This window comes from Macrotis lagotis, chromosome 3 (genome assembly GCF_037893015.1).
Source record: "Macrotis lagotis isolate mMagLag1 chromosome 3, bilby.v1.9.chrom.fasta, whole genome shotgun sequence".
Lineage (NCBI taxonomy): Eukaryota > Metazoa > Chordata > Mammalia > Peramelemorphia > Peramelidae > Macrotis > Macrotis lagotis.
In genome coordinates, this window is record NC_133660.1 from 125,779,524 (window position 1) to 125,802,025 (window position 22,502).

The 22,502-nt window shown below is 37.2% G+C and overlaps 1 protein-coding gene across 4 annotated transcripts in view; it reads right to left on the minus strand.

Annotated features, from left to right (window-relative positions):
- Positions 1-22,502, minus strand: part of GAB1 (GRB2 associated binding protein 1) — a 177,372-nt gene that overhangs the window by 68,733 nt on the left and 86,137 nt on the right. For all 4 annotated transcript variants that reach the window (XM_074229232.1, XM_074229233.1, XM_074229234.1 and 1 more), the window contains exon 2: positions 3,054-3,348. In XM_074229232.1, coding sequence (XP_074085333.1) covers positions 3,054-3,348 — 295 coding nt within the window. The remainder of the gene's footprint in view (positions 1-3,053; positions 3,349-22,502) is intronic.

The following is a 22,502-nucleotide window of genomic DNA, read 5'->3' on the forward strand; positions in this document are numbered from 1 at the left end:
TTCTTAAGCTCTCTGGGAATTCAGGCAGGGAAATTGTCCTCTCATGTAATAGCTGGCTTCAAGAAATGTTTGCACCACAGACAAAACCACTGTAACCGAGATCAAAAGAAATGCAGTAAACTGGAAAATAATCTTTACAACTAATGTTTCTGACAAAGGACTCATTTCTAAAATATACAGAGAACTGAGTCAAATTTTAAAAAAAGCATTCTCCAATTGACAAATGGTCAAAGGATATGCAAAGGCAATTTGCAGATGAGGAGATTAAAACAATCCATAATCATGAAAAATTACTATAAATCATTACTTATTAGAGAAATGCAAATTAAAGCTTCTCTGAGGTACCACCTTACACCTCTCAGACTGGCCAATATGGCCAGAAAGGATAATGATCTTTGTTGGAAGGGTTGTGGGAAATCTGGGACACTATTACACTATTGGTGGAGCTATGAACTCATCCAACCTTTCTGGAGAGAAATTTGGAACTACGCCCAAAGGGCAACAAAAATGTGCATACCCTATGATCCAGCAATACCACTACTGCATCTATACCCTGAAGAGATGATGAAAAAGGGTAAAAACATCACTTATATAAAAATATTTATAGCAGCTCTGTGGTGGAAAAGAATTGGAAATCAAGTAAATGTCCTTCATTTGGGGAATGGCTTAGCAAACTGTGGTATAAGTAAGTCATCAAACACTATTGTTCTATTAGAAACCAGGAGGGATGGGAATTCAAGGAAGCCTGGGGGGATTTGCATAAATGGATGCTGAATGAGATGAGCAGAACCAGAAAAACACTGTACACCCTAACAGCAACATGGGGGCGATGATCAACCTTGATGGACTCGCTCAATACATCAGTGCAACAATCAGGGACAATTCGGGGCTCTCTACGATGGAGAATACTATCTGTATCCAGAGAAAGAACTGTGGAGTTTGAACAAAGACCAAGGGCTATTACCTTAAATTTAGAAAAAAAAAACTGGATATCTTATTGTCTTATCTTGCTATCTTTTATACTTTATGTTTCTTCCTTAAGGATATGATTTCTCTCTCATCACATTCCATTTGGATCAATGTATACCATGGAAACAATGTAAAGACTGACAAATTGCCTTCTGTGGGGAGTGGAGGGAGGGAAGTAAGATTAGGGGATAATTGTAAAACTCAAAATAAATAAAATCTTTAAAAAAAAAGAAAGAAATGTTTGCACCAAATATTTATCAATCTATTTAAGAACAGGAGAGCAAGCAAATCTCAACACTTTATTTCAGGTTTTTAACTCATCTTCTCCCCTTTATCATTCCCCAATATGTCACCTCTATTCTCAAGCCACATCAAATTTCTTACAAGTTACTCTTTTGCTCACTTTTCCCAGGAAACCTATGCTAATGTTCCTCTTTTTTACCTGGAATGTTTCCCCTCTCCATTAATCAACTTCTTTCTAAACCCTTCTCAAAATTCATTTCTTCCTAGAAGTCTTCCCTTATGATGGTCCAATCAATTCTGACGCCATTATGTCAGGGTATTCCCACAGGAATGTGGGAATAATGAAGTGGGGAATGCTCAGTATGGAAAATTCCCCTACCTCTACAGACCAGCTCCTCAATTATAAATTTCAGTCATAGCAGGATGTCTGGGGTACTGAGAGAGAGAGAGAAAGAGAGAGAAGAGAGAGAGAGAGAGAGAGAGAGAGAGAGAGAGAGAGAGTGACCTGACCAAAGGGACAAAGCCAGCATGTTAGAAGGCAAAACCTAAATCCTCTTGATTCCCTCTATCTACTGTACCACATTGTTGCTCTTTCTTAGACTGCTTTGGAATTATTTATTTGTTTCCCTTGAGTATATCTGGTCTGATCAAGCAGATCTGAACATTTTATATGTTAAATCTTTTCTATTCTTTCTAAAGCAGTTAGTGTTGTGCATATACAATTAACAAATTAAAAATGAAAAAAAGTCAAGATATATAGCCTACATCTTCCTATTTTAGGTTTCATTTGATATTAGTAAATGGAGGTTTAAAGAAGTTATCTCCCTTACTACATTTTTCAAGGATTTGATTATGATTTTCACATGTGCACAGTGAGAAAGAAGCTGTGTTCTATCCAATGCTATTGAATACTTTTTCTATCTTCATACAGTTTTTCAATTGATCTGTAATTTTTTAAGTTGATTATTTCAAAACAGAATTTCTCTGACTTTCTGAAACCTAAAAACTTATTTATCTCTATAGTCACAGATATAGGACTAAGAGGAAACCCAGAAGACATTCAGTTCAACCCCTACAGTTTACAGATGAGGAAAATGAGATGATAAGAAGTCAAAAGATCTGTCTGCTCAGAACTTCCACATCTTTATGATTTCAAATCTGACCTCAGGTACTTCCTAAGTGTAGGACCCTGGGTAAGTCACTTAACCATGCTGGTCTCCATTTAATCTGTAAAATAAACTGGAGAAGGAATTGTCAAACCACTCTGGTATCTTTAGTAAGAAAAACCTAAATGGGGTCATGAGGAATCAGACACAACTGAAACAACTGAACAACAACAAAAGTAGCCCCTCAAAAGTGCTAAGTACAAAAATGAGGCAAAAGGCAGTCTTCTGCCCTCAAGGAGCTTACAATCTGATGGGATGTGTTTTTCCAATTGTATCATGATGCCTCATATAAGCAGGTAATTTTGATCCTGACTGGGGATCCTCTCCCCACAGAGAGACAGCCTGACTAGATGAATAGTGTCACCCTTCTATGAAAACCTACACTTTCCTGGCCCTGTAGTCTTTCAGTATCCCAGGCAACTAAGACAACATAGATGAGTTATATCTTTAGATAACTGTGTGGTTTCCCCTGCATAGATTAAATCACAGGCCTGGCTCAAAATATTTCTCTCATTAAAGAGTTAGGTACCTTTCCTAATGTGTTAGGGAAGGGAAATAAAAAGTATACAATTTATTTAAAACAAGAAATTATTTTCTGGAAATTCTACAAAACACAGTAGGAAGATGTCCCAATATCTTAGTTTACATTCAATTCATGAAACTTGGCACACTTACCTTCCTCTGTAGGGTTAAACCCACAGATATCACAAATACAGCGCACCCACTTATTCATCTCTTCCTCACTGTCTGCTACCAAGTAGAAGATGCGATCGATGGTGTTGATATCAAAAATGTAGCTGTTTTCAAATTCCTTTTTGTTGAATGTCAATCCGGCATCTACTTGTTGACATAAGTTTAAGTCAATAATCCGGATGGGCTTTTTGGCATGATCATTTTTGTAGTATTCCAATACATCTGGATCTCCTGTTAAACGGCCACTTCGGAGCACAAACCACCTCCTCTTCCATGCCTATGGAAGAAATCAAAACATGCATTGAAAATGCAGGAATTAAGAATGATTTTAAAAATAAGACATGAAAAAACAAAATGTAAAAATAAGATGTAGCAAAACAAAATTATTTGTCATTATGAAAGGAATTATGAAAATATAAATACCAAGTCTTTGAAATTATTATGCTGTTTTGATAGGTCATGTAGTAGAATGGTCAGCACAAAGAGTTCATGAAATGTTTAGATCAATTTTTGTTGTTGTTTCATTTGTTGGGCTTTTTAAAGTCTTCTCTGATTGTGACTCCATTTGAGATTTCTTGTCAGAAATACTGGAAGGGTTTGTTGTTTCTTTCTCTAGCTCATTTTTACAGATGAGGAAACAGGTAAATAGGGCTAAATGATTTGCCCAAGATCACACAATAAATTTTCTGAGGCTGGATTTGAACTCAAGATGAGTCTCATTGCTTGACCTGGAACTTTATTCACTTTGCCACCTAGCTGGCCCATATTTAAACAGATGCCACTAATATCTTGCCTTACCTGGCTTTCTTTAGGACTTACCACAAACCCTACTTTCATAACAGGCCTTTGGAGAATGTGGAATCCCCCAGGGGAGGACTTATGGGAAGCCATGCATGAGATTTGGGCAAGCTAGGTGGCACAGGGGATAAAGTGTGGAACTTGGAGTCAGGAAGACTCAGATACCTACTGTGTGACCCTAAGCAAACGACCTCACTCTTTCTGCCTCAGTTTCCTCATCTATCACATGAGTTGGAGAAGGAAACAGCAAATCACACTAGGATCTTTGCCAGAAAACTCCAAATGGAATCACAAAGAATCAGACTTGACTGAAAGATCATAAGGACAACATGGACAAGATTTACACAGGATGGCAGGCATGGATCTGTATCAATGGAGAAATGAACTAGCTCCCCAATCCACAGTGTTTTCTATAAGTTATTGTGAATGTTGTTCTCTTGGTTCTGCTCACTCCACTCTATATTGGTAAATTAAAATCTCCCCATGATTCTCTGAATTCCTCATATTGTTTGTTTCTTACAGCTCCTAAGTATCTGAGGCAGGATTTGAATTCAGGTTTTCCTGACTCTAGACTAGTTGACCAACTATCTGCATTAGGAAGACAAATCTGATATATAATATAAGGAACTGTTTCTAGGACCCAGACTAAGACCAAAAATTCTTGTCTACATAAGTTCTCTAGAAAAAAAGACCACAGGGAAAAAAAACAACAAATGTTGTGAATCTTCAAAAGCACCTCTTCATGTCTAAACTGATAAACAAATAATCAAATTATTTAGAATATCTGATTGACAGTCTCTGAGTGTGGTCTCCAAGAGCTTTCCTTTCAAATTCTTGGACTTTGTCTCAAGCTATTTTGACCACTCACAGATCTTTTCCATTTACTTTTGAAAAATTCGCAACCAAGGTTCAGAAGTTACTAGAAGTCTGATTTTTAAGTTGAGGCAGGATTGGTGGAAGAGACTGCTTCAATACTTTTATCTTTCAAACAAATACTGATAATAAAATTTTGTAGTAGGGCCTCCCCTCCTCCATTCAGGTCCAAGTGTCCTGGATTTTAAACTTAACTTAGCACTCACCAAATTTGTAACCATGGACAAGTTAATTAACTTCTCCTAATGTCATTCCCCTAAAAAACTGGAAAAATAATAACTGAATTATCTGCTTCTCAGGATTGGTGTGGGGAAAGAACTTGTAAAGCTTAAATATGAACATACTGACTTTTCCTAAGAACTTTCTGGACACTGATAGTTTCTCAATAAGTACAACACTACTCTTTGTTATTACTTCATGTTATAGCATATAAATCCTTGCTTTTCCCCTAATGGCTCTGCTTTCCCATTGACAGGGAAGCAGCTTCATAGAGCAGAGAAACTCAGCCATACACAAAATTAGGTAGCTGAAGCAGTAGCGGATACGGTGGGATATTGGATAAGTTTATTTCAATAAACATAAATTCATTCAATAAACATTCATTAAGCACCCATATAACAGTGCTAAGTACTGAGGATACCAAAAGAAGCAAAAGACAATCCCTGCCTTCAAGGAGCTTACAATCTAATATGGAAGACACATGGAAACATATCTATATGTAAAGCATATGTAAAGTATATATAAAACGGGGGAGCTGGGTTGCATGGCCTCTGAGGTCTCTTCCAGCTCTACATCCAGGATCCTAGGAGCTCATACTTCTTTAAAAAAAAACCAAAAACCAGTATTTACAAAACTTCTACAAACCCAAGACTCAAAGAGTAGCATGTCCAAATGGATGAGAGCCCAAGAACAGACAAGCATGTGTGGTCATCTCAAGTATTCAATGACTGTACATTCACAAGTACGCAGCCAGAGTGAAGATGACCAAAGCAGGAAAGAATGGAATCTGTCTTTAGGCTACAGTGGAGACTTGGCTCCTGCCCCTTTCCCTTCCTCTTCCATAGTGTTCAATTTTAAAGGGCATTTGAGAACTCAACTCAATGATTAAGAACAAAAAGAGACTAAGAGAAAGGGAATGAGAAAAAGGGAAGGCACACATACATACACACACATAAACACAGAAAGGTGGAGGCACTGATTTCATAGGCTGGATTGGTGAGTGAACATCATATGCAGAATGAGCTTTCTACACAGGAAATTACAGTCCTAAAATATTGAATTTAGGCAACCGGCACCTGCTACTTTTTTGGGGAAGAGTGGGGGGGGGGAGGCACACAACGCAAATGAGAATGTTTGTTTCAGTCGCATAATGAGTCACTCTCATTGAATCTGGCACCAACGAAACTAGAAAACAAAAGCAATTACATAAACTACACACTTTAATAAGGCAGATACAAAGATTCTCTGGATCACAGTACAAAGCACAATTTAGTAACCGAATAAAGCTGGATGCCAGACAAGAGAACTGACCTCAGCACCCGGGCTAATCACAGTACAAAGGCTTCTCTATGTTTTCAAAGCACAAAATGAGCCCACATAAATCACTCTTTGTTATCTGAAAATATCTGGGATTCTTAAAGCGTGTTCTATTTTTAACCTTATTGCACTTGTCGCCCCAATGAAAGCTTTGGTTGCCCCACCAAGTCTACAGTAGCAGGGTAGAAAATGCCTCTCAAAACAAAAACCCTGAATAAATTTGGAACAAAACTTCGCATGCGAAAGTCCACTCTAACCCTTCACTTTCATTACGAAAAGAGATGTGTTTGGGACAAATGGGGACAAAAAGCTGACTTTTCATGTATCTAACTACATTTCTAGTGGCTCTTCATTGTTCAGAAGAGACACGACTCCTCTAGGGATCCAGCAAAAAAAAAAAAAAAGACATGAATTCGAATTCCACCTAAAGACATTCACAATGTATAACCCTGAACAAGTCACAAAACTTCCCAAATCTTAGTTTCCCAACTAACCACAAGGAACAGAATTATATGTGCTGTGTGGAAATTGCTGGGTCAAATTTAGGTTTAGAGTAAGGAAAGTATCAGATGAAGAGAAAAACTTACTAAACTAGCTGCCTCCAAGGGAAATGAACTGTCCGTGAAGGTAGGCAACTTTCCCATCACAGTACGTCTCCAAGGAGAAGGCTGTATGATCACCTGGTTAAGTTACCAGTCTAATCTCCGAGGAAATTAGGAGATTGCATGATATATTTTTTAAATAAAAAGATCCTTGTTTCTGAATTTTCATCAGCCTTTCTTAGAACTTAGGCAAGCTCCTCTGGCTGACTATACAAGGTTGGACAGACTTGCTGGGTGAACCTCTTCAAAGGGTTTATCATTTATTTTACAGAAAGGATGCTCAAGGTACCCTAAACTAAAGCAGCTTACAGAAAATGAATCATAAACTTATTTCATAAATCATCATTCAATGCATCCTTCTATTTTCTATGTCTTCTGTGCTGTAACTGAGGAAAATTCAAGAATTAAGTGTTTTTACTCTCCTTTATTTCTTATATCTTTAGCAAAGAGATGACCAAAAGAAAGGAAAAGCAAATATATTGTTTTTTTTTTTGCAAGGCAGTAGGGTTAAGTGGCTTGCCCAAGGCCACACAGCTAGGTAATTATTAGGTGTCTGAGGGAATTTGAACCCAGGTACTCCTTGACTCCAAGGCCAGTGCTTTATCCACTATGCCACCTAGCCACCCCAACACATGCTATTGTTATAGTTGTCTTCAGTTATGTCTTGACTCTCTGTAACCCCATTTGGTGTTTTTTAGTAAAGATAGTGGAGAGGTTTGCCATTTTCTTTTCCAGTTCATTTGGTAATTGAGGAAACTGAAACAAATAGGATTAAGTGACTTACTCAGGATCACACAACTAGTAAGTGGCTAAGGATGGATTTGATCTCAGGAAGAGATGCCTTCCTGACTTTAGCCCTAGTGCTCTATCTACTGTGCCACTCAGGTGTCCCACTTGGAAAATAGCAGTTATTTAATAAATGCTAGTTGAATTAGATTAAATTGACAATATAAAAGGGGAGGCACACAATTCTGTTTCTTCAATGATATATTTATAGAAAGATAGTTTCCTTTTGAAAAACATAGCCTTCTTTTTTTGTTATACTGTATCTCCCCTCACCTCTTAGGAATGCTACTGACTATAACAAATCCAAAAGAAAAAAAAAAGAGAGGAGAGGAGAGGAGAGGAGAGGAGAGGAGAGGAGAGAGAGAGAGAGAGAGAGAGAGAGAGAGAGAGAGAGAGAGAGAGAGAGAGAGAGAGAGAAATAGGGTAGGGAGTCTAGGAAGGAGCCTTGGGAAAGACCTACAGTTAGGGAACAGAACCTAGATTATGAACTGACAGAGGACTGAGAAGGATCATTTAGAGAAGTAGGAGAATATCAAGAAAAAAAGGGGGATTAAGAACATGAAATATAGTAGATGGGTGCAGAAGGAAGAGGGCTGAGAAAAGACCACTGGATTTGTCAAGGGACTGTTGGTAACTTGGAATGGTTTCAGTTGAATGATGAGATCAGAAGCCTGACTGTAAAGAATTAAGAAGGGAAGGAGAGATGAGGAAGCTATGAGTGTAGAGATGTTTTTATGAGTATCTAATAGAAAAAAAGTAGGAGAAGTTGAAGATAATAGTTTGAGTAGATGTTATGATTTAGTAATGTTTTTAAAGATGGGGGAACTTTGGGAATATTTGAAAAAAGAAGGAAGGAACCAGAAAAGAGAAGTTGAAGACTCAGGGTGGGGAAGACTGAGGTTGAAATCTGCTGGAGAAACTAGAAAATGATCTTAGCAAGGAGAGGAGTGAAGGGGGAAGGTGGTTAGACTCTTTTGAGATAAAAAGAGGGCAGAGAGGAAGTCTAGGAACTCAAAATTGAATGACTTCTTATAAAGTAATAGATTACCAAAGAGCAATTATTAGAAAGTAATAGAAATAATGTTACAAAGTGATTATTATAAAGTAATAGTTTTATATATATATTATATATATATATATATATATATCAGCTACCTACCTATGCAAAGAACATTACATAATAATAAAGTAGTGAGCTGTTCCATTACCATTTCTATTTAAACCCCACTGAAAAATATTATGGTGATAAAAAAATAATGAAAATGAAACATGGCAGATTGCTGAGCTAGTACTCAGATCTCATCTCTGACATGAGCTTTGTGATCCTGGGCAAGTCATTTATCTTTTATGTACCTTAAACAACTCTACTATCTATGTCACCATGGGGGAGATGAGATTCCATATGTAGGCACATATTCATAATAACAACTCACCTTAAATGGCACTAGAGTAGGTTACAAAGCACTTTCCTCACAAACACCCAGGACTAGAGGGAAAAGCCTTTACCAGATTTAACATTAAATTTTGTTCTCACTTTCTATAGCAAAATTACTGGAAGTGGAGTAGTGATGAATGTCCTAGTGATAGAGTACTTATTTCTATTATGAATGTGATAACTGATTTTGTCCTTAAGCCAATTTAACTCTTTAAAATTAGATGATAGTTTAAAATATAATTAGAATTCAGAAGTATTTTGAACAAGCTGTATAAATTAATGATTTTCCCCTTCTTTTTTTGAAAATACCATAAAACATTATAACAATTTGAAAATTAATAAGCATATTTAGTTCATGGGACCTTTTGGAAGAAAGAGAAGATATTCACACTTCAATTTTCAAGTTATAAAAGCTCAGCATGTGGCTTCACACATCATAAGGAACCACAGCTGATAGGAACTCCTCTTAGGATACCATTTCACAATAGAGTCAACTCTTAATCAGTACCAAACTATAGCTAAATATAGTATCTGTTGGAGATTTCAAAATTATCTGGTGAACTGGAGTATGTAAAAAGACAAACTGTCTAAGTCGACTGAAATGAGTCTAAATGCTAATGTTTGGATCGAAATGGTTAACCAACACAGATGGATGGAAAACAAGAAAACATCAGGAAAATCACAGAAAGATTTTCCTTGATGAAAGCTACTGAGTCAGAACCAAAATTAATTTGGACCTGATAAGCCTGAAGCATTTCCTGTGTTCTAGAGAGTTACTCCAACCACACTGGATCGGTACCACTATAATTGAATAATTGATCAAAATGCTATTTTTCAGGAGAAATTAGAAACAAACTATAAAAAAATGATGATGAGATTTTCAAGATAGGGATTAAACAATAAGTTTAATGACTCCTTGTTGTGACTTTTGTGGTTTTGGGGTGGGAAGAACCAAAGCTGATGTGACAACTCATCAATAATTTATAAGCTGCCTGGGGGCACTGAGGATTCCACTGTTTAACAGTGAACAGATGTCCTGAATAGAGACAGAACTTGAATGCAGGTCTTCCTCATTTCCAGACCAGTCCCTTAAACAGAGGACAAGCTACCTACTGGTTTTTTTGGTAGAATTAAACATTTGAAAATCGCTGTTCTCCTAACTCCTTGTGACATTTATTCAAGTACTGAGCTTCAGTTTCCTCATATATAAAATGTAGGGATTGGATTAAATTATCTCTCAGTTTCCTTCCATCCCTGACTTTGGATTTTGTAAAGTAGAGAAAAATAAATTCCACAAGTCTCGACTCCCCCCCCCCCAAAATCTAAAATCCAAGTTCTATTTGATTTACAAGGCAGTGAGCTACTGGAAAGGGTTGACAACTTTAATTAGAAAGCAAAGAATTGGGGGTGGGGCAGTAAAACTGGGTAAAAGTCAAACTGGTCTCTCATTTCTTGTTCAAATGACCCCATCATACTTTTGTTTGAAAATCAAACAAACAGAAAATGGAGAAAAAGGTATTTTTAGAAGCTTTAAGTATATACCAATAAATTATCCTCTCAATGGTCTTGACAACTAAGGAATTAACTGTACTTTTTGTCTGAAGTATAAAAATATAGAATCTTTACAGAAGTGGCTCAAACAAATATCTGTTTCTGTTTTAGGAAGGGGCTTGAGGGGAGATAAGGCAACAAACCAAAGAAAAATAGGAAATCTCTCAAACAAAGGGACAGACATTTCCCCTTGGGCTTTTCCCCCTTACAGTTCAATAACCATAATAATCACCTCTCAATACATTTCTTTCAAAATCACTTTAGTGAACAAACCATTTCATATTTTGATATTAAGATCATCGATTTAATCCAATCCAACCAACCTACTGTATTCCAAAGATACCATGCTTAGCAAAGAAAGACAGAAAGAAGAACAAATGACAGTTCTTGCTTTCAGGTAACTTATATTCTTTTGGTTCCACAAGCTGTATTCCTCTAAAGTTCTGTTTATTTACCTGTAATACTATTTTTCCATAATCTTGTCAGAGGGAGGGAATTGATATTCACTCCAAAGTAAGAAAAAACAACAAAAGTATTTGCTTGAACCTACTTGACTTGTTTTCCAGGAAGCCCCATCTTTTCTCACTAAGCAAAATAAGGAAAAAACAGGCTCAGTGGAAGTTTCCACTCTCTGGCTCTATCATCATGGTCATCTGTTCCAAACACACACAAGTCTAAAATTTCCTGTTTTCCAACTATTGTCACCATTTTCTAGCCTTGCACTGTAAGTTCTAACTTTAGCTTAGTTATATAAACAAAAGAAAATACTAAGAATAATGCAGAACAATGTTCAGATAAAAGTATCCCCTAATTCCCCACAAAAACCCACTTGGTATTTCACAGTCCCAGAATACTAGTTTTGTACATGTTGTTTGAAATAAAACCAATTAGCCAGAGCTAAAGAAAAAAAATCATTGAACTTTCATGGAAAAAGTCAAACCTAATTCATAGGTCTCATAGTAGTTTGGAGGAAACGGTTTAAAATTACCATGGAGGATGCTGGCAAATCACTCTTTGAAAACATTGCTAATTGCAAGTCCTGGAATCAGCACCATGTTAAAAAAGAACAAACTTTGTTGTAATTAGAATTCTAAATCTATTGGAACTTTGTTATGACACAATTTTGGGTAGAAGGATTTAAATGATTTAAGTTTTTCATTCACCAATCATTTATTAAGCTACTATGATGAGCAAAGCCCTAGGTCTAGTCACTGGGAAGATAAAGACAGGAATGAATAGTCAACTTCCCCGTCTCAGGATCCTTCAGGGTTTCCCTCTTAGATGTAGGATGTAGGAAAAAATACAAACTTCTCTGTGCAGAAAAGCTATGCAGCTATGCAGGCTCCAACCAATCTTTCCAGATTTCTTTCACAACTGCAGCTTGAGCAGAGCTGGTCTAACTGGTTCCCAGAAAAGAACAGTTCATCTCCTGTATCTTGGTCTTTCCAAAAGCTTCCCCCATTTAAGGAATGCCAGTCATCACTAGGAACCCTTTCAAAGCAAAGCTAAAGGGCTTTCATTTTTATACCACCACTATCATCTCCCATGGTAGTACACTGGATAGAATGCCAACCCTGGAGTCAGGAGGACCTGAGTTCAAATCCAGCCTACAATAATAACCATGTGACCCTGGGCAAGTCACTTAACCTGGCAGAGAGAGAGAGAGAGAGAGAGAGAGAGAGAGAGCCCATGTCTTTCCTCAAGGAGAGGCAAATGACTAAACTGTGAAATGAAGAGGATGAAATGGCAGAGAAACTCATGGACATTATTTCTTATAGTCTTATAGGAGAGGAGAGAATAATTCCTTAGACTATGCAAAGTCTGCAATCTTTAGGAAGAGACTGACTTGGATGACTTTTAAGGTCCCTTCCAAATCTATATAAAATTTTACACTTCAGTGATTCTAGGCTAAGCATCATTAATCTCTGTTCTTCATCATCTCACCATTCAGGTATTTTCATAGCTTAGAAAACCTGTAACATCTGTCTCACTCATCTTAAAATTTATGAGTCAGGAATCATCTGAAACCCTAGGAGTTCTCTGGTCAATACAGACTGGAGTTAACCCAGGTCATCTCGACAAGGAGCAGGGGCATGGAAAAGTGAATCACAGGATTATCAGCCACTGTAGAAAAGGCAAAATCTCTCTTTCAGGAAACCTAAATTCAGAGGACTTGGTTTGAGCCCTCACTCTATTACTTACTACTGGCATGATCCCAGGACCAATCAGGAACAGATCAAAGGATCTCTGTAAAAAGAGGTTAGACCTTCCTGCTCATAATCCAGGATTCTGAACCTCTAAAAGAACCAACTTCCAATCTGTTTTCAAGGAGTGGGTGAAAAGACTTTCCTCCCATTCTACCCTGCAACATACCAATAAGAAATAAAAATTGCATTTCATTCCCAGGATCATTGTGGTCTATCAATAGATGGTGTGCTGGGTCAGGAATCTGAGCAGATCTGAATTCAAATCTAACCTCAGACACTTAATTTAGCTACATGCCCCTGAGTAAATCACTTGACCTCTGTTTGCTTCAGTTTTCTCATCTGTAAAAATGAGGATAATAACACCCATCTCATAAGGATCAAATAAGATAATAAAACGTGTCTGGCACATAGTAGGTACCATATAAATGTTAGCTATTATTATTGTTATAAAGCTTGTAACTCTTAGTGCTCTATAAATCCTAGATATTATCATCTGATTTAAACAAAATTGATTTTAATAGTTCAAATGCAGTTTATCAATTTAAGATATTTTGCACATGATTTTATAGAAATGAAAACATCTCCCATGAAATTATCAAATTTTTCTATCAACCTTTCTAAATTCTACACCTTTTAATTATTCTACACCAGACTTTCTGGATAGAAGACAATCAAATTCTGGGTTACAGTCAGTTCCTCACAAAAGGCAAGTAATTACCTTCTTTTCCTCCCCAATAAACAGACACTCTCTACATCACTTGTGGCTTCATATAAATTGAAACACAAAAATACTCAACAATAAAAAAATGGGAAGAGTAATGAGGCAGAGAACAGAAGAACACCATTTTTGAGATTCCGTATTTAAATTTATTGGGATTAGTCAAAACAATGGTTCCTGTTATTTTTCTGAAAGTAAAAAACTATACTCCTCTAACACAAGGACAAAGAGTACAAGGCAAAACAAACCAATAAACAAATCAAAACCCTCTTAAAATTCTCCTTTAGGCAGTCTTCCAAAATATCAGAAATCATTCATTCCGGATGCATCCAAGTTAAAGCACTTCAATAAGTAAGGAAAAAAGAATCTCTTCCAATCTGAATCCTAAATTCTGGGCAAGGCAAAACAAACAAACAAACAAACAGATGTACTCACTCTAAATAATGAAATGAATAGCCTCCAGATACATAAAATAAAACTTTGCACCTAATTCCCAGGTTAAAATACTAAACAATTTCCAGTAAATAACCAGTTCTCCTCCCACTTACCCAGTGGGAGTGGGAAGGAGAAACCAGTTTCCTTTTAAAACACTTTCTTTTGGAAAAACTCTTTTCCTTATATAACAAGCACAGATTAGCTCCAGCACTGAAGAAAAAGTTGGTGACTAGTTACCTTTCTCTGTTTTCGACAAATCCAAGCACAATCCTGCCCATCTCTATGGACAGGTCTTGTATGAAAATAATCCTGGCTTTCTTTTTCCTGTTAGCTTTCTATCCTCCTCTACACCACCCAATTCTACTAACCTTTGACCAACAGGAAGTAGACACAATAGACTGAAAATAACATCAATTATAAGGTTAAAGTGTGATTTAATACATGAGTAGTGGGTGTAAAGGATTGGAAGAATGGAGGGGAGACAGACTATAATTTCTTGCTTGTGTCATCAAAAAAAAGCAAGAAATAGGATTTAGAGGGTAAAGGAATAAACATTTATTAGCTACTTACTATGAGCTAGATATTGAGCACTTTATAAATATTATTTTATTTGATCTTCACAAAACCTGGGAATAAGGTTTATTTTCCTTATTTTAGAGTTGAGAAAACAGAGACAGAGGCAAATGACTTGTCCAGGGTCATACAACTAATAAGGGTTTGAGGCTAGATTTGAACTCAGGAATTCTTGCTCCAGATTTACTGTGCAGCCAAGTTTCCCCAAATTTTCAATGGTATTCTCAATGGTATTAAATGGTCATAAATGTAAATCAAAACTCTCACTGAAAATAATTTTCAAAAACTCATATAATTAGAGTACATATACATATTTCTCTTCCAAAATTCTCCTCAAAGGCTATGCCAACAGAAGGCAAGGTGGATTACCATCTGGAAAAACTTCAAGGATGGCCCAGGGACAGACTGTATGATTGCCTCCTAAAGATGGGATTACACAAATTCAGGAAGATTCAACATTAGGATGGCAATAAGATATAAAGTGTAGGGAGGGGACTTAGGGATGAAGAGACTGATAAAGTGAGGAGAGGCCAGGTGATGGAGCTTTGAATGACAAAAAGAATTTTATTTTTTTATCCAGGCCTTAACAGGAAACCACTAGAGTTTATTGGGTGGAAGATGGGCAGACTCTATTTTAGGGAATGAGTTTAGAATGAACTACAGAGCAAAGGGATCAAACCTGCAGATCAGAATCCACAAGAAGCCAGATCAAAATGTAATTGGAAAATATTCAATAAAATTTTAAAAAATACAATCCGATGCAGACAATGTGAATTTGTGGTATTCTTAAGTCAATATGGTGACCACAAAGATCCATTCCTATTTGAGGTCCACATCATTGAAGAAGAATTAAGCAAGGACGCAGAGAGACTAAGTATAAGGTTATTACAATAACACAGGTGAGATGAACTAGGGCAACAGAGAAGTGAGTGAAGAGAGGGAGAAATATTTAACAGATGATATAAGACTTGAAAATAGATTGGAAATGGAAGATGAATGAGTAAGGAGTTGAGGATGATGCCACAGTTGGGTGCCTGAGTGACTGGGAGGATGGAAATTCCTTCAAGAGTAGGAACATTCAAAAGAGGGGAGGATTTGCAAAGTGGAACATGTTGAATTTGAGATTCCTAAGAAACAGATAGCTTGAGGGGCAGCTAGGTGGCAAAGTGGATAAAGCACTGGCCCTGGAGTCAGGAGTACCTGGGTTCAAATCCGGCCTCAGACACTTAATAATTACCTAGCTGTGTGGCCTTGGGCAAGCCACTTAACCCCGTTTGCCTTGCAAAAACCTAAAAAAAAAAAATAGACAGCTTGAGATAGATGTCCAAAAGGCAGTTGATGATATGAAGCTACAGCTCAGAAGAAAGAACAGAGCTAGAGATTAATAAATATAAATGTAAACACATATATTTATATGTACACATATATATATAATAGAATATATAGAACCATTGATAAAGAGATAATCATTAAATCCCCAGGAGCTGATGAAATCATAATCCAAACACCACAGAGAGAAAAGAAAAAAGGGTCCAGGACAGAGACCAGGAGAACATCCATCTGCAGTTGAAGAGCAAAGATTTAGGTGACAATGATTTGGTCATAACCTCTTTCATTACACAGATGAGAAAAAAAACAACTCACAGATGATTTAACCAATGTTATCTAGTGAGTGAAGGAGCTAGGATTCAAATTCTTGATTCCTGAGCCCAGATTTAGAGCTCTTTACATTGCACCACTTATATCTGGGTGTGAAATTATGTGTCAATGAAATTGCAGAATCCTAATGAATTACTACGTAACTTGGATGAATCTGGAATTTCATTGATGGTATCCCCTCCACCAATGCAGAAAACAATTCTTCCATGTCCTCCCATATACCCACTTCCACAGATGCTGGGGGAGTGGGGATGGGGAGAAGACTTACTATTAAATTACTTTGCCATTTAACTTTATTATAGCAGAAAATGCCACAGATTTTTAAAAAAATTAATTTTGACAACATTTTTGGTATAACATTGCCTAAATGCCCCCAACCCCTACATGCTGTATTTCTCCTCCTTCCTCCTCAGACCCATCCCCTTAAAACAAAGTTGTTATTTTTTAGGAAAAAAAGAGGAAGAGAGAAAAAAAATCAGTATAACTGATCAACATAAAATCTGACAATAGTCAATATTCAACACCCATAATCTTTCTCCTCTTCCACATATATCTGCAAAGGAGGAAGGGTGGGGAAAGAGGCATTCTTCTTCAGGCTCAAGATTATATTACTTATTCTTCAGACTCAAGATTATATTACTTAAATTCTGCAATATTTGGTTATTTCATTTTTGTTTTTGTTTTTGTTTTTTAACAGATGGTTTTTAAAGTGTTCCTCCATTTACAACCCTAAGTTGATGAAACCTTCTATAGTCTGGTTTCTTAAAGACTTTGCCAGCAGAGTACAAGGACAGTAAAGTCCTACTGATTTGATTTTGTAACCTTAATCATGAGATTGGCAATGGCTGAGCTAAGGAAATCCATACAGACTCACCTTCATAAGTAGACACCTGAGTGCTTCAATGGATAGAGAACATTTGACTTGGAGTTAGGAAGTCTTCAGTTCAAATTTGCTCTCTAATATTTAATAGCTGTGTGACCCTGGGGAAGTCAATCAACCTCTCTGTACTTCAGTTTCCCTGTTTATAAATAGGGGATATTTAATGATAAAATGATATAATATTTATAAAGTCCTATATAAATACTAGGATTACAATAAGTATAGCCACCAGGTGATTTTTTTTCCTATAACATAAAAGACATTTATTAAGGCAAATTCTAATTTATTGGAAGGAATAAATATCACAATGTTTTAGAATAAAGTAAATATTTTAAAAATATTAAACTCTCAAGCTTGGTCCAGATTGTCCCTGAAATCAGAAAATTTGAGACAGAGTACCAACCCAATTACTCAGCAGCTAGGTGACTTTGTAAATGTCATCAACCCCTCTCAGGCCTTCAAGGAGCTCAGATGTAAAATGAAAGTATCTAAAGAAAATCTCCACTAAGTTTCCTTCCAGGCCTACTATTCTATGATTCAATTAAGTCTGGGAACTGACACAGAATCCAGATTTCAAATTGAAAGGACACTTATAAATGATTCTAGGTCAAGTCCTTCTTGTTACAGATGAGAAAACTAAAGTCCAGGGAATTTAAATGACTTGAGTGTCTTTATACCCAGCAAGTAAGTGACAGTCTGGGATTTGAATCCAGGTCCCCTGACTCCCACACCAGAGTTCCTTCCTGCCATCTGTGGTCAGAGGCTGACAACAGACAGCATCTGACTCGTCAGCCTGAGAGTTCAGTAAAGTCTGCAAATACTAAAAATAACTATACAAACATGTTTATGGCATTTTAAAAAACAGAATCCACAGTGTCTTCTAAATATAACCCTTGTATACAGCACAGGGACTGACCTGGGGTTTTCAGGGACGTCAGCAGGAACCACTACTCCCACACTTTACCACAGATGGATTTTCATGTCAAATAGCAGCGCTGTATTTTAAACATATAATTGCTGATATTTAACCAAAGGGAAGTGGGATAGGGAGTTTGGGGAGTGGGAATGGGAGGTATCTCTCATCCCACTTAGTCTGGGAGCCTCCAGAAATCACAAAGCCCACCAGTCCCTTGTGGCTTTCTAACACTGATGACACCACAAAATAACGGAAGGGGGATATCCTGTCTGAAAGTTTCCATTCAACGGATGCACTCCAGAGGGTCCCCTTCCTTGTACACAGAGCAGGCGATGCTTCTGCAATAGATAAACATAAGAAAGGAAGCCAGTGATTCTATGTGTCACTGAGCACAATATTTTCTTTTCCAAAAGGTGGCCCATTCACTGAACAATTTTAATTGGTGGATTTCTGATGGCAAAAGTGTTATTATTTATATTTAGAATCTAAGAGTTATCCCAAACAATGTGGGAAGGGGAGAATTCATACTAACATCAAGAACCTGGTCATCTGGTAGACACATAGTGCTCTTATTAAAAAAATCCAAAAGAATCTGATCTAGAAGGATTCAAAAAGTTCTTTAAGATCCCAGGCCAACACCAGTCATGTTGACTTTTGTCCTGCCTTTGGACTTCAGTGACTCTGGAGGAGAAAGTGAAGCTGACAGCTTTGTGCAGCAACTCTGCCTCACTTAAATTCAATGCATGGACAAGTCAAGAAGACATCACTCCATGATGTCACTGGTCTTCTTTGAGAAAGAAAGACAAGAGGCAGCTAGGTGATGCAATAAATAAAGCAACGACCCTGGAGTCAGGAGCACCTGAGTTCAAATCCAGCTTCAGACACGTAATACTTGCTAGCTGTGTGACCATGGGCAAATCACTTAACCCCATTGCCTTGCAAAAATCAGGCAGAGACAGACAGATAGACTGACAGACAATGACAACAAGAACTACAGAGTACAAGGTTTCCTTCAAAGTAGGTCAGATCTTCCATCAATCCTTTCCAGATAGATAATAGACCAACGATGGACAGAGAGAGAGAATGAGACAGACAACAGGTGGATGCACAGACAGACAAATTGATGGTTGGTTGGACATAAAAACAGAGAGAGACAGGGAGGATGGATTTTCAGATGCTAGAGTTGGATAGACACACAAGTAAATGGATAAAGTGAGATGGATAATGGATGAATAGATAACAGATAGGTGAATAGTTACATAGACAGATATGAAATATTTATCAAACTTTCACAATGTGCCCCAGTGCCAGATACAAAAATAATCCAGAGAGTCCTTCCTTCAAGAACCTTACTCTTTCATGAGAGAAAACAACATACAAAAGGGAGATGAATGTAATGGAAGGGGGGGAGAGAGAATCTGGGCAATGGGGTTGGAGAAGTCGGGGAAGAGAACCCACTCAGGGGCAAGGAGGCTACTGAAAAGGTGAAGAATGAGTTTAGTCAGGGCTTATTTTCTTCAGAATCTTAGAGTGAAGGCTTCTCTAGGACAGGAAAGAGACTGGTGAGAAGACAGAGATGTCTCAAATGTAAACTGAGTCAAAATAACTTTGTAGACACTCGTTTTTCCATATCTCTAACACATACCTGCCATATCTCTCCCCACACTCCCAGGAGAAAGCAAACCCTCTGTGGAAAAAGGTCTATTTTTCATATTCAGAATTTTACATAAGGTAGGAACTTGGTAAATAAATGCCTTGTTAAACTGAGAGTAACACTATGATGAATCTGAGTCAACAGTATGACTACTCCTCCTTCCCCTACTTCTATTAGTGAAGATATGAATCAATTGGTACTTTCTAATTCTAATCTAATTTTTAATGATGATTTTCCACAAATCTTTCAGAAAATATCAAGCAAATACATTAGAGGCTTAATACCTAGGTCATTTAGGATATGGTGTTTGTTAGTTATCTCTGGCACTATATGACAGGATTACTGTACTTTCTGGTGGTCCATGTTATTTTGTATTTATGTCATATAGGATTATTGCTTAAGGTTCAAAAGAACCAGGTAGTTCATCTAGTCTAATCTCCTCATTTGAAAATTTTGGAACCCAATTTAGAACTCTTTTTTTCCTTATTTATTTATTTATTTTTATTTAAGGCAATGGGGTTAAGTGACTTGCCCAAGTTCACATAGCTAGGCGATTATTATATATCTGAGGCCGGATTTGAACTCAGGTACTCCTGACTCCAGAGCCAGTGCTCTATCCACTGCACCACCTAGCTGCCCCCCGATTTAGAACTCTTGACTCTAGATCTGAAGCTTCTTCCACAGCTTCTTCCACTGTACCAAACTGATGCTAGTCAATCACTACTGGTAAAAGACTTTGGTGAATTATGTCTATCATAAGCCTCAAAGTCCTACTTGTGTCATGGAGATGACCACTCAAGTCCCTAAAGGTTTCTCCAGAAAAGGGTAAGCTTGGGGGGAAGACTCCATCATACTGGAGAGTCTTTTAAGTCTCAACCTAGTCATCAAAGGCTATCCAAGGACTGGTCAATACAGACCTATTATCAATATTGGGAGTCACTAGGTGAAGTAGTTGGGTGAAACAATGGATAGAGTACTGGTCTTACAGTCAGGAAAACTCACCTTCCTGAGTTCAAAAATGTTCTCAGACAGTTATAAATGTGTGACCCAGGGCAAGTCATTTAACCCTATCTGCCTCAATTAACTCATCTGCAAAATGAGCTAGAGAAAGAAATAGCAAAACTACTCCAGTATCTTTGCCAAGAAAACCCCAAATGAAGTCCCAAAGTACTGGACAAATTTGAAACAATTCAACAACAACACCAGGTGATTGTCTTCTTTTTTAATCTTGGAGATCTATGAAAGAGATAAAGATACTGATATGGATGAAAAGAAAAGAAAATGACATTTCACCCTTAATATGATGAAAGAAAAAAAATTTCTTAGTGTTTTCCAAAAAACAAAGGTCAATTTTCAAATTCAATTGGAAGTACATAAATAACAGTACTGTCCTCAAGGAGCTGACATTCTACTGGGAAAATACATGTAAATAAACATGTACAAAATAATTTGAAGAAGTCATTAACATAAACAACCTAGAGGATCAGAAGGTTTCCTGAAGATGGTTCCAGAGCTGAACTTTGAAAAAGTTAAGGCAGAGGTGAGTCAGGAAGACATCCAGATATGGTTCACATAACTCTTACAATGGCATGAGGATGGGAGATGAGATGTAGGATTTGGGGAACAAGGAATGGAATAGGTTGGTTAGTTTGAAGACAGGTCTGGTGGGAGCCAACTTACATTGGCTTTGAGGGCTAAGCTGAAGTTTGAATTTAATTTTTTTATATTTTTATCCTCAAAACAATAAAAAAACACTGAAGATTTTTGAGAAAAAAAGAGGCAGGGTCAGACCTGGTCTAGACTTATTGTGCCTTTGTTGTTGGGTTGTTTTTCAGTTTTGAGACTCTCTGTGATACATTTGGGGATTTCTTGGGTAAGATCCTGGAGTGGTTTGCCATTTCCTGATCATATGAGAGATGAAGAAACTAAGGCAATTTCAGCCTCAGTTGAGGATCACACAGCTGGATTTGAACTCATGTGGTTTCTTCCTAACTCCAGGTCCAAGATTCTATCCACTCTGCTACCTAGCTGCCCTGGTTGTGACTTCTCCTAGCTATCATTCCCCAAATTAATTTCCACAGTGGAATATATTCAGTAATGCTGATCCCAAAAACTGTAATGTATTTTCTGATGATGAATAATGCAAGATATGTCTCATGATAATAATGTCAGTTTATCACAAAGGCCCAACTTTAATTAAGTTTATTTCAAAACTGGCCCCATTATGTCATGTCTGATTTGGGATAATGTAGAGAACCAATGCTCTAAACAAAAAAAGGAAATAAAACAAAAGCTTTTAGGCCTTTCTAAAGCATCCTAACTCTACTTGCCATTCACTCACCAATTCTCCATAGAACAGTCCCTTAAATCTGACTAACAGATGAGGGATTCATTCCAGGGAATTTTTTCCTGGTGCTTTCAATTCAAAGTCTGGCAGGAAACTTGAGGAAAGGCTCACAACTTACATTCTTGCAGCTTAGCCAATGAAATCCTTTATATTTTAAAGACTTAAAAAAAGAAAAGAAAAATGCTTCATCTACTTCCAGAGGAGATAAAGTTGGAAGGAATGTTGAAGTTCATTAAGTCCCATGATGCTCATTTTATAGATGAGGAAGACACTGCCCAGAGGAGGAAAGTTATTTATTTGCCTGAGGTCATCAAGTATAGGAGCTGCTAAGATTCAGACCATACTCTTCTTAGACACGACACCACATCCAACATCCTTTCTCTCACTCCATAGCTATCTCAGAAGTAAGGAACTCAAAAATTGGGGAGGGGACCAGGCACAGAAAGTAAAATGCTTTTGGC